General features: G+C 52.2%; 1 protein-coding gene across 5 annotated transcripts in view; it reads left to right on the forward strand.

Annotated features, from left to right (window-relative positions):
• The window catches only part of LOC114003216 (dystrobrevin beta), a 37,677-nt gene that overhangs the window by 7,336 nt on the left and 9,225 nt on the right, over positions 1-21,116 (forward strand). For 4 of the 5 annotated variants that reach the window (XM_027749914.2, XM_027749912.2, XM_027749915.2 and 1 more), the window contains exons 3-9: positions 3,642-3,709; positions 5,864-5,944; positions 7,928-8,141; positions 13,692-13,777; positions 15,981-16,135; positions 17,099-17,204; positions 18,048-18,214. In XM_027749914.2, the coding sequence (XP_027605715.1) occupies positions 3,643-3,709; positions 5,864-5,944; positions 7,928-8,141; positions 13,692-13,777; positions 15,981-16,135; positions 17,099-17,204; positions 18,048-18,214 (876 nt within the window). In that variant the 5' untranslated portion in view covers position 3,642. Of the gene's footprint in view, positions 1-3,641; positions 3,710-5,863; positions 5,945-7,927; positions 8,142-13,691; positions 13,778-15,980; positions 16,136-17,098; positions 17,205-18,047; positions 18,215-19,010; positions 20,412-21,116 lie in introns of those variants that run through there. The other variant, XM_027749917.2, reaches the window with a different exon arrangement.

The raw sequence follows: 21,116 nt of genomic DNA on the forward strand, positions 1-21,116 counted from the left end.
TCCTTGGGTCCATAACATGGGTATGTGAGACCTGCCTGTGCTCTGGGGGTGGGAGGGAGCCTTTAAAGGTGAGGAGGAGGGAGAACCCTGGAACAGAAGGGTGGATGTAAACGAGGAAAGGAAAACAAACAGGAGAAATCAGAAAAGTGTTTAAGTTCATGGTGCAGTTCTGTTTCAGGTGGTGGCTGAGTGTAGGGTTCTCCACGTTTATCATTGTAAATCTCATTTATAAATTAGATTTTCTGTTGGCTGTGTCAGGGTTGCTCATGTTGCTCCCGAGGCAATAAAGGTGTTTACCTGTTGCAGAGGGGGCCAAGGTGAATGGACAAAGGGAAATGGCAGAATTTTGGAGGTTTGCATCAAACACACTCGCCTGCAGTTTTCCAGGGTGTGACACCTTTGTGCTCCCTGAGCTGAACATTGAACTGCCCCTGGATCCCTGGAAGTGTCCCAGGCCAGGTTGGACAGGGCTGGTGGGAGGTGTCCCTGCCCATGACAGGGGGTGGAACAGGCTGAGCTTTAGGGGGCCTTTGCACTCCAACCATTCTGGGATCCAGCAGTTCCCTGACTCTGTGTTTGAGCAGGTTTTCCCCACGTGGGATGTGAGCAGCCATCCCCAGGATTCTGGGCTGCCACATCATCCCAGCCCCTGTGTGTGTTTCTTGGCACTTTTCTCACCCACTGTGCCACGAATGTTTAAAAAACAAGGCACAACCAGTCAAACAAACAAACAAACGAAACCACCCAAAAACTCCCCACCAAAACCCCAAACCCCTTCCCCCCCTCCAAACATCCAACCCAACCAGTGCAGGACAAGCTGCTGCTTCCCCTCCCTGTGCTGGGAGCCCAGCTCTGTAATTTGCATCCTAAACATAGTTGCAGTTACTGTGGGTTTGGTTCATTCCTGTTTCGAACTTGAGAAAGGCTTCCCATCTTTCCTCTCCCCAGCCTCGTCCCCGAGGGATCCTTCTGTATCTCCTTGTTCAGGAATTAAAGCAGGTTGGTCAGTCATCCTGATGGATTCCATAGGACATTCCCAAATACCTGCCAGTGATGTGGGAGTTGGGCTCTTTTCTCAGGGAACAAGGGACAGGATGAGGGGAAACGGCCTAGGGCTGCCCAAAAGGAGGTTCCAGGTTGGATGTTGGGAACAATTCCTCCCTGGAAAGGGCTGTCCAGCCCTGGCACAGCTGCCCAGGGAGGTTTGGAGTGCCCAGCCCTGGAGGTGTCCCAGGAAGGCCTGGCCGTGGCACTCAGTGCTCTGGGCTGGGGACAAGGTGGGGATGGGGCCCAGGGGGATCCATGGGCTGGGAGGGCTTTTCCCAGCTGGCTGATTCTGGGATCATGGACAAAGCAGGTCCCTCAGCCAGGTTTCATTTCGAGGGCAACGAGAACAGATGACTGACCCATTTTCCTTGTGGAGAACACTGGCTCCTCTGGGATTGTGGAAGTGTGTGTCCTGGTCACTCTGACCTGCTGGTCCCTGCGTGGCAGTGCTCTGTGAGGTGCCTGTGCCCCTGAGTGACCCCTGGAGCTCCCATCCCGAGCCCTGCTGGCACTGCAGGGCCCCTCCGTGCCAGGGAACCCCGGGGAGCTGTGGCTGCCCCAGCCCTGCAGTGTCCAAGGCCGGGTTGGATGGTGGAGGTGTCCCTGCCCATGGCAGGGGTGGAACAAGGTGGGATTTAAGGTCTCTTCCCAGCCAAACCACTCTGGGATTTGATGACTGTGTGACTGAGGTGTCTGCAGGGGAAGGGAGGGATGAGGGACATGCACCCAAAGCCCAGGCAGAGGGAGATCTCGTGGTATCTTTGTTTTTCTGGGTGTTGCAGGAGATTCAAGCGTTACTGTCCCTTATGTGTGGGTAAAATAACCTCTCCTAAAACCAGTTTAAAACGTGAAGTCACTATTCCATGTGATTTCATCCAGTCCTCCAAGGGGATTTCTGCCCCTTGGAGTCCCTTGCTGTGGGATTTAAAGGGGTGCAGTGGGAATAAAGGTGATTTCAGGGACAGCACCTGGTGGGCTTCAAGCTGACCTGCATGTTTTATGTGATGGGGAAACAGAGAGAAATATTCCAAAAAATCCAGAAGCTTGGGGCAGTGTATGAGGGTACCTGGAGCTTGAACAAGATGAATCTCAGGGACAGTCCCAGTGTCCAGGACACTGAACTGCTCTTGCCTGCAGTGAGGGACAGGTGAGTTCCTTGGGAGGAACCTTGGCTGAGATACTCTGTTTGAATACGTTCATTGAACTTAATAAAATGGATTTATTTTAGGAACCTGAAAAGAAAAAAAAACAAACCAAAACCTTTGCATCTCTCCAAGTGCCACTGAGGTGCTTTCCCTTAGAAAAACAAAACCCCAGCAGTGTGTCAGTTCTGAGCCTGTGCTTTTCTACAGGAGGGAGAAATAAGGCAGTAAAATACATCTGCCTGTCATAATAACCTCACGTGCTTGTTTCCCTTAGTGGAAGGGAAGAAGGAGGAAGGCTGGGGTGGGTTTGAAGCTGGGTGTGCTGTGAGGCTGTTCTGGGGGCCGTGGGGCAGTGCCAAGGCACAGCTCTCTGTTCCCTGGGGACATTCCAGGCTGAGCCCACTGACTCCCGTGGAGCTTGGGGGAACTGGAGGAGAATTCTTAGGGGGTTTTGCCTTTTTTTAGGTTTCAGACACTTAAAAACCATATTTATTGGTTTTTAAACCGCCTGGTTTAAACTCAGGTTTTGAACCGTAAGTTGGTGAAACTGGTAACAAAAGAATGATTTAGTAACTAAGTAAATCATAAATTAGATTTCACACTGATAACTGGATTACCTTGCGCTTTTTCACCGGAGTTGGCTGAAATTCTGCATCTTTCAGGACTGTGTGGTGCTGTGAGAGGGGCTGGATTGTGCCCTCTTACCTGGGGTACAAGTTCCTCTCTGTTGCTGTCACTTCTTTAATGACTCCCTCCCCTGAGAAAGGGAGGCCTGTGCCACCAACATACATGGTTTTATTTCCAACTTAATTGCCCTGAAGTTCTTTACTTCCCTGACAGGTATGGTTTGACCTCAGGCACTGGGTTTCAGAGTGAAATGAATTTTTACAAGTTTTCTTGAAAAGACAAGGGCCCCCCAACCCCCCCCCAAACCCAACATCCCCCCAAATCCTGGGAGGTCTTTTCCAGCCTCAGTGATCCTGCAGGGAAGAGGATTGTCACTGACCTCTGGCAGCCAGGGGAAGGACTGGGATGTGCTTTCTCCTCCTGAACCCCAGAGGCCCCAGAATCACCTTTTCGGCTCAGCTTGCTCTGTGCTTTGCCAACAAACCCCCTTTGAACACAAAGGAATTCCTTATGTGGTATTTCTGTTTGTATTAATGCTGCTCTGAGCTTTTCAGACTTAGCAGGAGCAATTAAAACGTTCAGAATTAATGTTTCCTGTGTCCCCCCCTCCCTCAGAAGGTGTTCAGGAGCCCAGAGTGTGTGTGTGTCGTGGAACAGGGTAATTATGGAGGGATGTCTGTCTGTCTGTCTGTCTGCTGGTCTGCTCAGTCACCAGACAGGATCAGACTGTTTCTGGTGAGGGATAAACCCACGTTGTTCACAGCAGGTTGCTCTTGTAACAGCAATTCTGACACAAACAGTGTTTGCCATTTTTGTCTCCAGGATGATTGAGGAGAGTGGGAAGAGGAGGAGGACCATGGCAGAGAAGAGGCAGCTGTTCATGGAAATGAGTAAGTAGGAAATCTGAAGGCACAATGTCGTTTATTCTTTACCAAGAGCTCCCCTGGGACAGTTTTGCCACCTCATTCCCATCTTCTTCCACGAGACATTGCCCCAGCCAGGGAAAAACACCCAGAGTGCCCCTGGGAGCTGCTCAGGAGGAGCAGCAAAAGGTGGGTCACACCTGCCAGGAAGGTCAGTCATTCCAAGGTTTTGGGAAGCTCCTTTTTTAAAGAACGTTCACATTTCTCATCTCTGGCAGTATCTGAGGTCTGTGGGCAGCTGTTGAAATAAATAGTGACAACAGACAACAGAGCACCTTTTGCCTTAAAAAAATAAAAAATGACCCTACACCGCTGGTGTGACTCAGGAGAGGAGCAGTTTGTGGGTTGGTTTGTGCAGGATCACTCCTGGCAGAGAGGCTGGGATTGTTAACACACTGCATGCTTGCATGCCATCCCCTTATTCTGCTGTCCTGTGGGAGCACAGGGCTGAAGGAAACTCCTAGATTAGGCTGGCATGTCCTTAATTCCAGTTACAAACCGAGGGAGGTCTTCCTTAGAACTGGATATTGATACCGTTCTGTTGAAGGAATTCCAGAGTAGCATTTTTATCATAGAATCCTGGGATGGTTTGGGAGGGAAAGGACCTAAAGCCCAACCCTTTCCATGAAGAAATTCCTCCTGTTGTCCAGGCTGCCATGCTGGAGGGAATCTCCTCAGAACCTTTTCCAGTCCAATGGCACATCCCCGCTGGAATGGCTTTGGCTGGTGCCTCAGGGCATCACTTTTATCTCATCACTGCCAGGGGGTGTTCTCATCTTGTGATCATTTAGTACAGAAGGGCCACCTGCAGGGCTTTACCTTTGGCTAAATTGTTAGAAGTGTTCAGAATTCTGGTTACCTCCATCCAAGGTGTGTGTCTGTGCAGCTCAGGTTGTGGCTGTTCAGTACCAGAGAAGTGCTGGGCTCTGGATGTTCTCAGGTTGGGGCTGTTCAGTACCAGAGAAGTGCTGGGCTCTGGATGTTCTCAGGTTGGGGCTGTTCAGTACCAGAGAAGTGCTGGGCTCTGGATGTTCTCAGGTTGTGGCTGTTCAGTACCAGAGAAGTGCTGGGCTGTGGATGTTCTCAGGTTGGGGCTGTTCAGTACCAGAGAAGTGCTGGGCTGTGGATGTTCCCAAGGGCCTTTCTGAGTGAGGCTCTTCAGCACATCACTGGGAAGAGCCCGAGGCCACAGAATCAGGGAATATCCTGGTTTGGGAGGGACCTCCAAGGATCATCCAGTCCAACCCCTGGCCCTGCACAGACACCCCAATAATCCCACCCTGTCCCTCAGAGCGTTGTCCAAACCCTCCTGGAGCTCTGGCAGCCTTGGGGCCGTGCCCATTCCCTGGGGAGCCTGGGCAGTGCCAACCACCCTGTGGGGAGGAACCTTGTCCTGAGATCCCACCTGACCCTGCCCTGGCACAGCTCAGAGGTGTCCCAACTCTGCCTGTCCTTTGGTGGAATATTTCCCTTTGAAGTCACACATCAGTGTTTTTCCTTTCCAGGTGAGCTTCATACCCAGAGAAGGTCCACATGTGTAAAACTGGTGCTTTCAGGGACCTTTTGTTGTTTTGGCCAACATACAAATTGTGCTCATGTGAGCCAAGAGCAGACCTTGGTGTCCAGCCTGGCCTTGGACACGTCCAGGGATCCAGGGGCAGCCACAGCTTCTCTGGGCAGCCTGTGCCAGGGCCTCCCCACCCTCACAGCCAGGAATTCCTTCCCAATCTCCCATCTCTCCCTGCCCTCTGGCAGTTTGAAGCCATTCCCTGTGTCCTGGTACTCCAGTTCCTTGTCAATAGTCTCTCTCCATCTTTCCTGAAGCTCCTTCAGGTCCTGGAAGGCCACAATTAGGTGACCCCAAAGCTTCTCTTCTCCAGGCTGGACAATCCCAGCTCTCCCAACCTTTCCTCATGGCAGAGCTGCTCCAGCCCTGGGATCACCTTGGGGCCTCCTCTGGACTCTCTGCAGCAGCTCCACGTCCTTGTGCTGCTGTTGCCCAGGGCTGGAGGCAGCTCTGCAGGGGGGTCTCAGCTGAGGGGGCAGAGGGGCAGATCCCCTCCCTCGTGTGCTCCGTGGGACGCTGCCTGAATGTCACAGAGGACGTTGTGTGTGTTGCAGGGGCTCAGAACTTCGATGTCATCCGGCTCTCCACGTACCGAACCGCCTGCAAGCTGCGCTTCGTGCAGAAACGCTGCAACCGTGAGTCCTGCCCACCCCTGGGCTGCAGGCAGGGCTGTGCATGTCCCACACCCTCAGCCCTGCCAGTTCTGGGCGGGCTGGCAGCAAGCACTTTGTCAGGCAGTGGCAGTTGTTACTTTAATGAAACAGAGATGGAGTGTGCAGTTATACTGTGTAATGTCCAGTGATACTGTATAATCTCTTCGGGTTTGTTCCTTACTGTTCAGAATATTTAAAATACAAGGGCCAGCATGAGGTGTTTCCTTGCCCTCAGTGCTGGGTGCAGGCAGCTGGAGCTGTTTGAGGTGCTGCTCCACCCTGGGGTACCCCGAGCAGCTGCCAGCAGGGCACAGGGACAGCCCCTGTGGGAGGTGCCCGGCTCTGTCCCAGTGGCACTCGTGACATGGAGCGACCATAAAGAACTCTGCAAGTTCGTACCCCACTGCCAGTGTGAGTTTTCTCCTCCTGTTCCCTGACCCTGTGAGCATGGACAACTCCCCAGAGCAGAGGTGGATCCCAGGTGAGGGGTGGGACCCTGTGTTCTGCCCACGCCGAGCCGGACGCAGCAAACGCTGAAGGAGCTGAGGTGTGCAGGAGCAGATCCCCCCTCCCAGGGCACAGGAGTTGGGCTGTGTGGCACAGGGGAGGCCAGGAGAAGAACTGAGGTGTCCTGGGGAGGACACAGGTCCCTGCACGTTCCCCCCAGCCCGGGCTGTGTCGCAGGGCTGTGGTGACCGTTCGCTGGGCGGATGGCTCGGAGATTTCCAGTGCTGGGCAGAAGTGTTGGTTCCTGGCTGTAGCTCATGGTCCAGGATTAAAAATCTCTCCAGCAGCAGAGAGGTGTTAAGAAATGCTGACTGTAGGACGTTGCACTGGCCCAGTTCAGTGATGCCCATGCCCTGAGCAGCCTTGGCCATCCCTGGATCTGTGGGTGAGGCTGGGCAGTTGGGAACTGTGTCTGAGCCAGGGTGGGGGTTACAACTTGGCTTCTGTCCTTGTGTAGCTTTTATGTGAGAAATAGAGACAAGCTGAATGTGAGAAATGTTCCAGCTCACCCTGAGTTCAAACCCTTTTTTGGGGAGATCCCAGGAGTGGTGAACACACATGTCTGTCCTCTGTAGCTGCTGGATCACGTTCAGCTTGGATTGCTGTTGATCCTTAGATGTCTCCTCTGCTCTCATGCATAACTTAGAGCTTTGAAACATTTCAAAATACTGTTTCATGTGGTTCTGCAGATTTCCCCAAACTGTGGTTTGGGAAACGTTTTCTCCCCGTTGTTAACACTCCTTAGATGTGTGCTTGTATGTGGCAGGGTAATTTGGAAAAATGCTTTGGAGTTCTAGACCTGTGTTATGCTCAGGATTTGGCAACTGGATCAACTGGAAACAGTCACAGTTCAACTGGAACATCAAGTTCCTCCTTCGATACTCTGCTAGTCAGCACGAGGGTGTTCCAAATTACTGTAAACAATTTGTAGTGAATTTAGAATATCATGGAATCATGGAATGTTTGGGGTTTGGCAGCACCTCAAAGCTCATCCAGTCCCACCCCTGCCATGGGCAGGGACACCTCCCACCAGCCCAGGTTGCTCCAAGCCCCGTCCAACCTGGCCTGGGACACTTCCAGGGATCCAGGGGCAGCCACAGCTTCTCTGGGTAACCTCCCCACCCTCCCCACCCTCCCAGGGAGGGCTCGTGGCTGATGTCTCTAACTCTGCTAAAACACACTGCATGCTGGGGGGGATGGCTTTGCTCCTCTAGGAATTGTTTCTGACAGAGCTCCCAGATGTTGAAGGGTGGAATAAAAGGCACATGAGGTGTCTGGGCACTGCTCTGTTCCTTTAAACAGCTGTGAGTATGAACTCAGGAGCCTGTCTCTCACTCTGGATACAAATAACTGTTCATTCTAAAGAAAAGCTAACCCGGTTTTCACAAGCAGTGCCATCAGAGTGACCTTGCATGCCTTACAGAAGAGAAGTTAATTTTTTTTCCCCTTTATTTTTAGTTCACCTTGTTGATATCTGGAATATGATTGAAGCCTTCCGAGATAATGGCCTTAACACTTTGGATCATAACACAGAGATCAACGTGTCCCGGCTAGAAACAATCATTTCATCCATCTACTACCAGCTAAACAAACGCCTTCCTTCTACTCACCAGATCAGTGTAGAGCAGTCCATCAGCCTGCTCCTCAACTTCATGGTAGCAGCATATGACAGGCTAGTAATGCTCCAGCTGTATCCTTGCTCTGGTTTGCTCCCCGAGGCTCTGGCAGTCGTGTGGGTGCCACACGCGGGGGTTCGGTGGCACAGCGGTGCCCACGGGCACTGGCAGTGCCACAGCAGCACGGCTGGGCCTCAGACCTCTCCTCCTGAAGTGGTTCCGAGCCCTGTGGGACTGGTGGGAGCCGTGGGCTGAGCTGGGTGTGCGGTGACACCGTGCTGGGACCTGGTGGTTTAGCGCTGGTGTGAGGAGTGAATGTGTTCTGTGGAAGATTGCTCCAAAGGACCTTTCCTGCTGCTGCCTTGTCTGGACAGTCAGTTTGGGTCCCCTTCCAGTGTGCTGGGAGCCCATAAAGGCCACTTCTCATCTCCTGGCTGGGAGCAGCTGGATTTCTTGCTCAGGGTTCTCCCCAGGCCTTTCCTCATGTCCGATCTTACAAGTTCCTTTCACAGCCTGTTCCTGCAGGGTTTGCTCTGCTGATCTGGGGTGGCTGTGCCTCTGTGGGCTCTGCAGGTCCTTCACTGTGGTTGGCACTTCTTACTTTTGGTCTTCTTGTTTTCAACATCAGCTGTTACTTCAGCAGGATCTGTCTTCTGCTGTTGCCCCAGTGAGGGGTTTTACCCGAGACAGTCCCCAGCAATGAACGTGCCAAATAGTTGTTCTGTTTGTGATGTCCAGGCTTTGATCCTTTCCTCATGTGACAGCTTCTTATTGCCACTAAACAGAAGCTGGGCTTGTCCCTCAAAAAGTCCCAGACCTCAGAACAGTCCCTGTCTCACTGAGGGTGGATTAAACCAGCACAGAGCTCAGAGCAGGGACACTGGGACAGCAGAACCAAGAGGGGCTTTTCTGATCTGATTTGGCCTTAGTTGAGAGACAACTTGTGAGGGTTGGCTAAAGGTTTAGTTATTCTCAGATCACACTAGAAAACATAGAATTTAAAACCAGAAATGGTCATGTTCTGGGGAGCTGCCTCAAAAGATCAAGGCTTTAGTTACAGATAGGTTTTGTCCCCCACTTTTCCCCAACCCTGCAGAGCTCTGCCTTTTCTGCAACCCCAGCAGCACTTTTGATCCCAGCACGGTGCAGCAGCTTCCCTTTTCCTTCCTCTGCCTGGCATGTGGGACTGAGGGAGAAGCTGGGATGCTGCATGGGAGAACCAGGAACAGGAGGAGAGGCAGGGCTGAGGCTCCCTCTCCAGGAGTTCAGCAACGTGGCAGGCAGTTAGTTTTTAAAGATGCACATCTGTGCTGGAATTGCATCCCTGGGCTGGCTCTGTGCTGCTGGAATTGCATCCCTGGGCTGGCTCTGGGCTGGAATTGCATCCCTGGGCTGGCTCTGTGCCTCTGGAATTGCATCCCTGGGCTGGCTCTGTGCCTCTGGAATTGCATCCCTGGGCTGGCTCTGTGCCTCTGGAATTGCATCCCTGGGCTGGCTCTGTGCCTCTGGAATTGCATCCCTGGGCTGGCTCTGTGCTGGAATTGCATCCCTGGGCTGGCTCTGTGCTGGAATTGCATCCCTGGGCTGGCTCTGTGCTGCTGGAATTGCATCCCTGGGCTGGCTCTGTGCTGGAATTGCATCCCTGGGCTGGCTCTGTGCTGCTGGAATTGCATCCCTGGGCTGGCTCTGGGCTGGAATTGCATCCCTGGGCTGGCTCTGTGCTGGAATTGCATCCCTGGGCTGGCTCTGTGCTGGAATTGCATCCCTGGGCTGGCTCTGTGCTGCTGGAATTGCATCCCTGGGCTGGCTCTGTGCTGCTGGAATTGCATCCCTGGGCTGACTCTGGGCTGGAATTGCATCCCTGGGCTGGCTCTGTGCTGGAATTGCATCCCTGGGCTGGCTCTGGGCTGGAATTGCATCCCTGGGCTGGCTCTGTGCTGCTGGAATTGCATCCCTGGGCTGGCTCTGTGCTGGAATTGCATCCCTGGGCTGGCTCTGTGCTGCTGGAAGGCACAGAGTGCTGGAGCTCCTTCCAGCTGTGCTGGTGGGACCATCTCAGAGCCTGTAGCTTTCTGCCAGACAGGAACAGTCACAGTCATGGAATGGTCTGGGTGGGAAGGGACCTTAAAGCTCATCCAGTGGCACCCCCTGCCATGGGCAGGGACACCTCCCACCAGCCCAGGTTGCTCCAGCCTGGCCTTGGACACTTGCAGGGATCCAGGGGCAGCCACAGCTTCCCTGGGCAATGCCAACATTTCAGCAAGCCCTCAGACCTTTCCTGGGAATTCAGCCTGACTGGGTGCCCCATAAGGAGGAATTTGGAGTCTGATTCCTCTGGAGAGGACGTGGTGGGAGGGCTGGCACAGCTGGAATGCTGCAGTGGCTCTCTGGGAGGGACAGGCAAGGAGTGGGAGTTGTCCTGGAGCTCTGCCTGGGGCTGGATGAGGAGCCAGCTGCAGTTTGAGTCAGGGTGAGTGGGCAGAGCCACGTGGACACCCTTGCTGGGGGTGTCTGCTGCAGAGCCCTGGGCAGGAGGACCCAGAGGATGAGGAAGGAGCCTCACACACACAGGCCTGCTCTGATTCAAACACGTCTCCAGTTCTGTTTCCAGTCCTGGTTTTTACAAGAGATCCAAAATCATAAGGGAAGTTTTGCCTTTTTTCTTTCTGCTGGGAATCCAGCAGATGGAATGGCACTGGGGCAAAGATTTGGGCAAATTGCTCAAGAACTGCCCCTGTCAGATTGCAGGGGAGGAGTTTGGGGGTTTTCTTGGTGCATAAACAGTGTCAGCAGGAGCCCAGTGTCTGATGGCACCAGGATCTCCTTTGCAAGGGCGAGTCTGTGTCCTGGGAGGAGGCACTCTTGGCTTTGGGCACTTGATTTAACTCAAAAATGACTCAAACCCGAACTCTCCTTTGATATAAAGTTAGTGTGTTTAAAAAGCAAAAGGGAGGGGGGCTGAGACTGGAGGGTTGAATTGGCAGCTGAGCTTTGCTCAGACAGAAGTGGAAGTCAAGGCTTGAAGAGGATGAACTTTTTGAACAGCAATTCCAGGCATGTCCTGGGCTGATCCCACAGGGATGGTGGGCAGCAGGGCAGGGGGGATCTGCCCCTCTGCCCCCTCAGCTGAGACCCCCCTGCAGAGCTGCCTCCAGCCCTGGGCAACAGCAGCACAAGGACGTGGAGCTGCTGGAGACAGTCCAGAGGAGGCCCCAAGGTGATCCCAGGGCTGGAGCAGCTCTGCCATGAGGAAAGATTGGGAGAGCTGGGATTGTCCAGCCTGGAGAAGAGAAGCTTTGGGGTCACCTAATTGTGGCCTTCCAGGACCTGAAGGAGCTTCAGGAAAGATGGAGAGAGACTATTGACAAGGAACTGGAGTACCAGGACACAGGGAATGGCTTCAAACTGCCAGAGGGCAGGGAGAGATGGGAGATTGGGAAGGAATTCCTGGCTGGGAGGGTGGGGAGGCCCTGGCACAGGTTGCCCAGAGAAGCTGTGGCTGCCCCTGGATCCCTGGAAGTGTCCCAGGCCAGGCTGGATGGGGCTTGGGGCAACCTGGGCTGGTGGGAGGTGTCCCTGCCCATGGCAGGGGGTGGCACTGGATGGGCTTTAAGGTCCCTTCCCACCCAAACCATTCTCAGATTCCCTGTAGTAAAGTCTTACTCTTTTCACATGCAGAGGGAGTGCCAACTTGTTCCTTTGGGAAAGCTCTTGTAAAAGGAGAAACAAAATAGGACAGTTGAGGTCTTTACTGTGAACTTTATTCTGTTTATGTTCCTTGGAGTAAATACAGAAGGTGTTTAATTTTCTCCCTTAGTTTAGTTTTTTCCAGCAGTGGTTAAAGGGTGCTGGGTATCAACAAGTGATGGCCTGGGATCACCATTCCTTTTCCCAGAGCTGTGGCTCCAGGAGATTCCCTCTTCTGCAGAGGGAATGTTTAAAAGACACTGAGTCTGTATTAGGGAAACAGCCCCTTGTATTTCAGGAACTTCTCAGCCTGAGAGCCTTTTCCTCACCATGGAATGGGAGATGTTACCAGAGGGTAATATTTCCAGACTAACTCTGAGTGTGAAAGGGAAACACAAGGGATTTGGTTCTTCCTGGTGTCTCCCGTGGCTGCTCATCCGTTGTTGACATCAGACCTTGTCCCTCAGTACCATGAGCCAAAATCCACTTCAGATAATCCTGTTCTTAACAGTGTCCAAGGCAGGTGTTAATGCCCATCTCCTTCCCACTGAATCCTGGAATCTTAGGATGGTTTGGGTGGGAAGCCACTTTAACACTCATTTAATTCCACCCCCTGCCACGGGCAGGGACACCTTCCACCAGCCCAGGGTGCTCCAAGCCCCGTCCAACCTGGCCTTGGACACTCCCAGGGATCCAGGGGCAGCCACAGCTTCTCTGGGCAACCTGGGCCAGGGCCTCCCCACCCTCACAGCCAAGAATTCCTTCCTAATCTCCCATCTCTCCCTGCCCTGTGGCAGTTTGAAGCCATTCCCTGTGTCCTGTCCCTCCAGCCCTTGTCCAGAGTCCCTCTCCAGCTCTTTGCAGTCTCCCTTCAGAAGTGTTTCTGGTTTCTCTGGATCTCTCCCCACACTCCTCCTGTGTTTCCCCCCTCAGTGTATTTTCCATGCCGGTACAGATTACCTGTCCAGCCCATTTAATGACAGGCATTGGAATTTATTTGAGTTGGGTTTCTCCTTTTACCTTTGAGTTCCTTGCTGGGGGTCTGTGATCAGGGACAGGGGGCACTTCTGTCTGCCAGTAACTTGCTCAGAATTCCAGCAGCTTTTCCCCACCTTTGCCCAGCTGTGCTGTGCTTTAACCCACCCAGCCTCCCCTCGTGTTCCTGGTGCCTTCTCTCCCACAGCATCTCTTCCTCAACTTCCTCCTGGAAGCAGGAATACCCCCCATGTCTGTCCCTACCAATCCTGCTGTGCTGGGTGGCTCCTTCCTGCTTTCCACAGAGCCACATCCCTTCTCTCTTGCTGGTGCAGAAGTGACTCCCCAGAGGTGCCACTGCTCCCACAGCACAGCAGCTTTAATCACCTCAGCTGCAAATGAACATTGTTCCCAGTATTCCCTGTCCCATGGGGGGTCTCCAGGATCTCACACAGCTTCTCTGTTACCTGTCAGTTCAGGGGCTTGTTTTTAGAATGAAATGTGTGTTTGGACGTCAAGAGTTTAAACTAAGGAGTAAAAGTTTAAATAAACTAACAGGGGGCAGCAGAGAGAAAAATGAGGAGTTTCACAATGAACAAATGGATCTTAATGGAAAAATGAATTAGCACTGTTTTACAGAAGAGTTATGGGATGGGCAACACAAATGTCAGGCTCTTTATCTGGGAATTTTTCATAATTCTGCAAGGAAATTTGATTTATGGTTAGACACTTGTTAACTCTTGCAGTGCATTAAAAATGCTGGTGTTATCCCTGTTTGAAAGTTACATTAAATAGCTTTGGCAGTCCTTAGTACTGAATGCAGATATAGATATAATGGATATATAGAATAGTATAATGATTTACACGTTTCCTTCCTAGGCCTTAAGTGCTTTAGTGCTTGCCATTCCCTGCTGGAATCCCTCACCATGTGCTCTTTCCCACAGCGAGGGCCACGGGAAGCTGACGGTGTTCTCAGTGAAAGCCATGCTGGCCACCATGTGTGGTGGGAAAATCCTGGACAAACTCAGATGTGAGTATCCTCCATAAATCCAGCCATTTCAGGAGATAGCTGCATTCCCACACGTGTTTGGTGTATTAAGTTCTGGGAGCTGATCCTCTGCTGAGTCGGCGATCCCGACGCTGACCCGTGAGTCCCAGAACCACTGAGGTTGGAAAAGAGCTCCCAGGCCATGGAGTCCAGCCTGTGACTGACCCCACCTTGTGCCCCAGCCCAGAGCACTGAGTGCCATGTCCAGCATTCCCTCTCTGAGCCAGGGAGTGTTCCCCAGCTGTCTCCACAGGTCTGGTGTGGGGCAGAGCAGCCCACGATCCAAACCCCCCAGTCCTGCTGGACAAGGAGATGGAGCAGATTCCTCAAGCTGCAGAGAAAACTGCTGTGATAGAGTGTTCTGTGAAAGCATGGAGAGCAACGTGGTGGTGAATAGGAAACAGCTGTTCCCTCCCCCTTCCAGCTGTTCCCTCCCCTTCCAGGGCAGGAGCCGAAGGGCAGCAACTGGAATGGGCAGGGACAGATGGGAGCAGCAGAGACCAATTCTGCTTTAAATTTCCCCGAGGATGTGGTGGGCACCAAACATCCACACCCCTCCATTGCTCCTCGAACCAGTTCTGCTGGAGGAAATAAATTCATCCAAGGCTGCTGAGAGCAAAGGGACTCTCAGGGAGGGGAGGAACGTGCCGGGAATGTGCCAGCCCGACCATCTGCTCTGGGGATGAACAGGCTTCTGATCTCTCTGCCTCAGCTGTTCTCTTGTTCTTTATTCCTTCTTCTGATCATTAGGAACATGCTGACTTGGTTTTTCCCCTTTTCCTTCCCACCTGGCTCACTCCATCACCAAACAACTCCTGTTTCCAGGCTCCTTGTCCCCCTGATCCCAGCCCTTTCCTGAGCAGGTTGGCAGCTCTGGCTCGGCTGGAGCATGAGGCTCTCTGGAAATCCTGGGAGTTGTATCTTTAACGTTCTCTCATCTCATGAATGGTTGGAAGCTGGTCTCTCTGCTTGCACATGCACAGGCCTGTTTCCCTGCATGCTGAGGACATGAGCAGACAGAGCATTCCCAGCTCCTGCCGTGTCTGAGGGCACAGAGGGACTGGGAGAGGGACACTGAGGCCACTCCACTGGCTCTGGAACAGATGAGTTCCTGTGAAGGCAGGGACACCTCCCACCAGCCCAGGTTGCTCCAAGCCCTGTCCAGCCTGGCCTTGGACACTTCCAGGGATCCAGGGGCAGCCACAGCTTCTCTGGGCAACCTGTGCCAGGGCCTCCCCACCCTCACAGGGAAGGATTTCTTCCAAACATTTCAGATCTAACATGGAATCTGATTCCCCTTCCCACCTGCCCTCCTGCACAGCTCCTGTGCTGTCCCTTGGGGATGGGGTCAGTGCACCCCAGCTCCTGATGGCTCCTGGTGAAGCTGGGGAAGGGAGGGAGCTGGGGGGGCTCAGCCTGGAGCAAAGGAGGCTCAGGGGGGACCTTCTGGCTCTGCAACCCCCTGACAGGAGGGGGGAGCCAGGGGGGGTCGGGCTCTGCTCCCAGGGAACAAGGGACAGGAGGAGAGGGAACGGCCTCCAGCTGTGCCAGGGGAGGCTCAGGTTGGACAGGAGGAGGAATTTCCTGCTGGAAAGGGTGGTGAGGCCCTGGCAGGGGCTGCCCAGGGAGGTTTGGAGTGCCCAGCCCTGGAGGTGTCCCAGGAAGGCCTGGCCGTGGCACTCAGTGCTCTGGGCTGGGGACAAGGTGGGGATGGGGCACAGGGGGGACTCTCTGTGATCCTGGAGGGCTTTTCCAACCCCAGTGATTCCATGATCCTGTGATGCTGTGTTCCTTCCATTCCCACATTTCCCTGGAGTGCTGCCAGGTGTGACTGTGGCACTCTGACACTTGGTTTGGTTGGAGGAGGCTCCTCAGGGGGTTTCCTGTGGGGTCACTGAAGGTGTGATGCTGGGTAACCCTCCTCCTGCTCTGCCCCCTTTCTGTCCCACTTCGTGCACTGGCAGCATCTTTCCTCTGGACTGGATGAGGTGGGATGGAGGAAACAGGAGGATTTGTATCATGGCACGTTGGAATACATGCATTTATAAATTTTATCTTGATAGCAGGCGACAAGAAATTATGTCCTGGATAAAACAGAAACATCTCGGGGTTCAAACGGATTGAAATCTTTTTTCCCCGTAACAAATCTGTATTTACTGTGGGGTTTTGTTATATTTTCTTACAGATATTTTCTCTCAGATATCAGATTCCAACGGACTAATGATATTTACCAAGTTTGACCAGTTTCTGAGGGAGGTTCTGAAGCTCCCCACGGCCGTGTTTGAGGGGCCCTCCTTCGGCTACACGGAGCATTCCGTGAGGACCTGCTTCCCTCAGCAGGTGAGGGTTCCCTCTCCAGGACTTGGCATTCCTGGGGCATCGAGTCCATGGCCTGGGCAGGGTTGGAGGGAGGGGTTGCTGGTATCCCAGGCACTTTTAAGACAGCCTAAAACAGGCAATTAAAGGTTTTTACACCACTGTAGTTGATTCCCTTCCTTGAGGTCACACCCCAGAGCAGCAGGGATGAGCCATTTCTTCTCCAAAACATGAAACATGGCATTTTTACTATTTTCTGTTGATCTTTTTAAAGCTTTTTCGCAATTCCTTTCAACTGGGTCTGTACCAAATAAACACCTTCTTTACAGGCAGTTTATTTTTAAATCGATTTCAGCTGTAATTTAGTTGTTCCAGTGATTTGTCTCTCATCTGAGATAATGTAAATAGTATTTAACTCAACTGTAAACATGAACTTGGGTGATCTTAAGCCTCAGATTAAATGTTCAGGCTCTGGGCATGGTGATGTTCCAGAAGAAATACTTTTGCAGTGTTTAGGTGTGAAATTTGTAGTCACTAAATGTGAGTTAATTAGCAGCTGGTGTATTGGGGAAATGACACAGTGGGGAACAACCTTTGATTGCAGAACCAACAAGGCTCCAGATTTACATTGGATATTGGGAAGGAATTCCTGGCTGGGAGGGTGGGCAGGCCCTGGCACAGGGTGCCCAGAGAAGCTGTGGCTGCCCCTGGGTCCCTGGGAGTGTCCAAGGCCAGGTTGGACGGGGCTTGGAGCACCCTGGGCTGGTGGGAGGTGTCCCTGCCCATGGCAGGGGGTGGGACTGGATGGGCTTTAAGGTCCCTTCCCACCCAAACCAGTCTGGGATTCCAGGGTTCTCAGACAGTCTGTGAAGTGTTCCTGGGAGGCACAAGTTGTGCCATAGAGACATTTTAAGGCTGAAGTAGTTTTTGGTGTATAAAATCGGAATTTTTCTGTATAATCAAGTTCTCTTTCTCTTTTCTCTGCAGAAAAAGATCATGCTAAACATGTTTTTGGACACGTTGATGGCTGATCCTCCCCCCCAGTGCCTTGTGTGGCTCCCTCTCATGCACAGACTCGCCCATGTTGAAAATGGTAAATGGGATATGCAAGTAAAACCCCAAAAAGCCCTGCAGCCACCCCAAAGAGCTCCCACCCCTTTGGTTTCCACCTTGCTGGCAGATGCCTTGCCCCTGATCCCATATTCCTGATGCTGGTTGCTCCAGTCTCCTCTTTACCCACAGCTGTGGGGCCTTTGGCAGCCCATGGGGGGCTGTCACTGGGGGGGTTGTGCCTCAGGGTTTATTTTATCAGATGTCTTGTTGCTTTCCCAGATCACCCTGTCAGGGTTTGGGCTCTTTGGTTCAGGACACTGTGGTGCTTTTGTCCCCTTTTATCAGTGGGAACCTCTGCTGGCTGCAGGAGCCAGGGAAGAGAAGGGACAGTTCTGAAAAGGTGGGGGAGAACTTATGGAGCCAGGCTGGGAGAGCTGGGGGGGCTCAGCTGGGGAAGGGAAGGATCCAGGGAGACCTTGGAGCCCCTTCCAGAGCCTAAAGGGGCTCCAGGAGAGCTGGAGAGGGACTGGGGACAAGGGATGGAGGGACAGGACACAGGGAATGGCTTCCACTGCCAGAGGGCAGGGAGAGATGGGACATTGGGAAGGGATTGTTCCCTGTGAGGATGAGGAGGAATCCTTCCCTGTGAGGATGAGGAGGCCCTGGTTCTGGTTCTGCTCCCTCTCCCTCACCTTTCAGGATACATTTCCCATGGGAAGGTAGAGTCTCCTTCACCTCACTCTGATGTTCCTCTTTGGTTTATTGCTCTCACAATCCCACCCAGAATAACGAGTGCTGAGGGCCCTGGGGGTGGTTTGGGAGCTTTCCCTGAATTCCACTTCATGCTTTTTTTCCCTTTGCCTTTTTTCCCCCCTCCTGGCAGTCTTCCACCCCGTGGAGTGCTCGTACTGCCACTGTGAGAGCATGATGGGGTTCCGGTACCGGTGCCAGCAGTGCCACAACTACCAGCTCTGCCAGAGCTGCTTCTGGCGAGGCCACGCCAGCGGCCCCCACAGCAACCAGCACCAGATGAAGGAGCACTCCTCCTGGGTAACTCGGGCTGCAGCAGCCACCCCCTGCTCATTCCTGCTGGAGCTCACAGGCTTTAGCCCACAAACCCACCCCGGGGCTTTCCAGGGTCCCCAAAATGGCCAAAATGTGTAAATGGGAACAGTGCTGGGTTTGTGGTTTGTTCTTCCCTGGGTTAAACCTGGCTGGTGGCCCAGGGAGAGGTGGGGAATGGAGTCCCATCCAGCTGGGAATGGGCTCCAGTGGGGTTACACAGGGATCAGAGCTGGGACCAGCCCTGGTTAACACCTTCATTGATGATCTGGACGAGGGGGTCGAGGGCACCTCAGTCAGGTCGTGGATGACACGAGGGTGGGTGGGATGTGGGTCTGCTGGAGGGCAGGAAGGGCCTGCAGAGGGGTCTGGCCAGGCTGGATCCATGGGCTGAGGTCAGTGGTGTGAGGGACAACCAGGCCAAGTGCCGGGTCCTGCCCCTGGGTCACCACAACCCCCTGGAACACCCCAGGCTGGGGCAGAGGGCCCTGGCACAGCTGCCCAGGGAGGTTTGGAGTGCCCAGCCCTGGAGGTGTCCCAGGAAGGCCTGGCTGTGGCACTCAGTGCTCTGGGCTGGGGACAAGGTGGGGATGGGGCACAGGGGGATCCCTGGGCTGGGAGGGCTTTTCCAACCCAAACAGTCCCGTGGTTCTGTTCCCCACAACGTGGATTTGTTGGTGGCTGTCCCTGGGCTCAGGTGCTGTTGAAGGTCCTGCTCAGCCCCTCAACGTGGGTGTTTCTCTTCACATCAGTCCCACTTTTCTTACACTGTCCTCTCTTGTAGCTTAAAAATCCCCAAACACTGCCCTTGCTGTCCTGCCCAGAAAGGTAACCAGTTCCCATGGATGCTGTGCTTACACAGGTATTTTATCCAGTGGCACCTTTAAAGACAGTATTTCTTTAAGAGAAAAACACATTATTGCCATTCTCCTGCCAGGTGTAAATATGTGCCTGGAAAACTCTTAATTGAAAAACCTTAAAGAAATCATCTGAGCAATAACATGCAGCTTGATAATCACAGCTCAAGAAATAATGGACAGTTTTATGCAGAAAAACCTATTTTATGGCAAAAGATTAAAGCCAAACTTTTACTTAAATTCAAAGAGAAGTTCAAATGGTGATTGGATTATAATTAGTAATTATCTTCACAAGAAAGTGCCATTATAGCATTGCTGTTAAATTTAGAAAATTGGGGCTGGATACCAGTCAGGAGTCGGGAGAGAAAGGAAAATTTAGCCTTAAATATTGTCCTTTTTATAACTCTGTGGGTATTAAACTTGTGGAATGTTTAATCTGAGCTAAGAGTAGGTTATTATTATCCCCTTAAAGTGTACATAAATCCAGTCTGGGATTTTTAGTATGAAGGTGTATCTAAGCCATAGAATTCCAGACTGGTTTGGGTGGGGAGGGACCTTCAGGCTCATCCACCCCCTGCCACTATCCCAGGTTGCTCCAAGCCCCCTCCAGCCTGGCCTTGGACACTGCCAGGGATTTCAGGACGTGGTAAGGCAACCAGAAGGAGGCTAAAATACTCCTGGCTCTAGCTCCAGAAACTGATTTCTGAGCCTTTTGAACCATTTGCTGCTTATTTCAGGCAAAAAAGTGTTTAAAATGGGCTGAAGAGTTCAGGGATGTATGAAATTGTTTATAGGAGACTGGGCTGTCTCCCATAAACTGAGCCTGGAAGAGGGACCTTTGAGAGAGAGATCTTTTCCATATCCATTTCTTTGGATTCTTTAACTTCTGCCACTCTTACGTGTTGACTTCACAAAACCTGAAAATGAATCCTGATTTTAAAAAAGCATGTCCTGGTGTTGGATGTGGACTGTGCTGCTGGTTCAGTGACTCCCCTGTGTGTTTGCTCCACAAGAATTCCTTGGGGGAAAGCCCAAGTGCTCCAGCTGAGCAGGTGCTCTGGGACAGGCAAACCAGGGATTGGCTGTTCCCAGGTTTTCAGTGCAGCCACAACTGGTTCAGTCTTGCCTGGTGTATTTTGGAGCCATGTGACCTAGAATAAGTACTAATAATAAGTACCTCATACTTATTATTAATGTTATTATTAACACACTTATTAGTAATTATGCTTATTGGGAATGTTATTATTAATACACTTATTATTATAGGTTCTTTCTTCTGAAGTTCTGAACTGCCTTTGGTAGCTTTTTCATGCTGTAAATCACATAATATGGAGATTTTTAGCACATATAAATATATATATTACTCCAGTGAGTATATTAAAATCTATTACTATAGTGATTTTATATTTATAAGTTCAGGTAGAAACCTATTTTTGAAAGAGGTTTTGCTGCGTGAAAATGTTGCTTGTTGGGGCCTGTTTGGGGGGATAAAAAAAACCTTCAGACACTTTGCAAATGTTTCCTTTTGGGCCATTTCAATGTTGGTTTTAGTGAATGGCCCTGGACGGGGTTCAGTGAGTTCTGTGCACGCAGCAGAACCCAAAATCCAGCTGTTCATCCCGGAAGCCTGGGGATTAGCCAGAGCTCATCCTGGCTGGGGGGGTTGGGGTCGGTTTGTTGAGCTTAAACAATCTGCCAGCAGTAAATTTCGGGTCAGTTGAAATTGTCATTAACGTTCCAGTTAAATTTATTATTTGATATTTAATATTATAATCGAAATACTCGGATGTGGTTGGGGGGTGGGTCAGGACGCTCCTCCTGCTGTAAATAATGGAATGTTTGTGGCTTAAAACCCACCTTACCCGGTGCCTTTGGAGCAGAGATAAACAAACCAAAGGCATGTTCAGGTGTTCCTGGAGCGAGGACACCTCTGGACACCTCTGGGAATGGTTACAGGGGATGGGATGGGATCTGAGCCAGGGCCAGCCCCTTCCCCTGCCCAGCCATGCTCCGGGAGCTGCTGCTGGCATTGG

The sequence above is a fragment of the Pipra filicauda genome, unplaced genomic scaffold (assembly GCF_003945595.2).
Source record: "Pipra filicauda isolate LSUMZ 115617 unplaced genomic scaffold, ASM394559v2 scaffold820_size145981_pilon, whole genome shotgun sequence".
NCBI classification, from domain to species: domain Eukaryota; kingdom Metazoa; phylum Chordata; class Aves; order Passeriformes; family Pipridae; genus Pipra; species Pipra filicauda.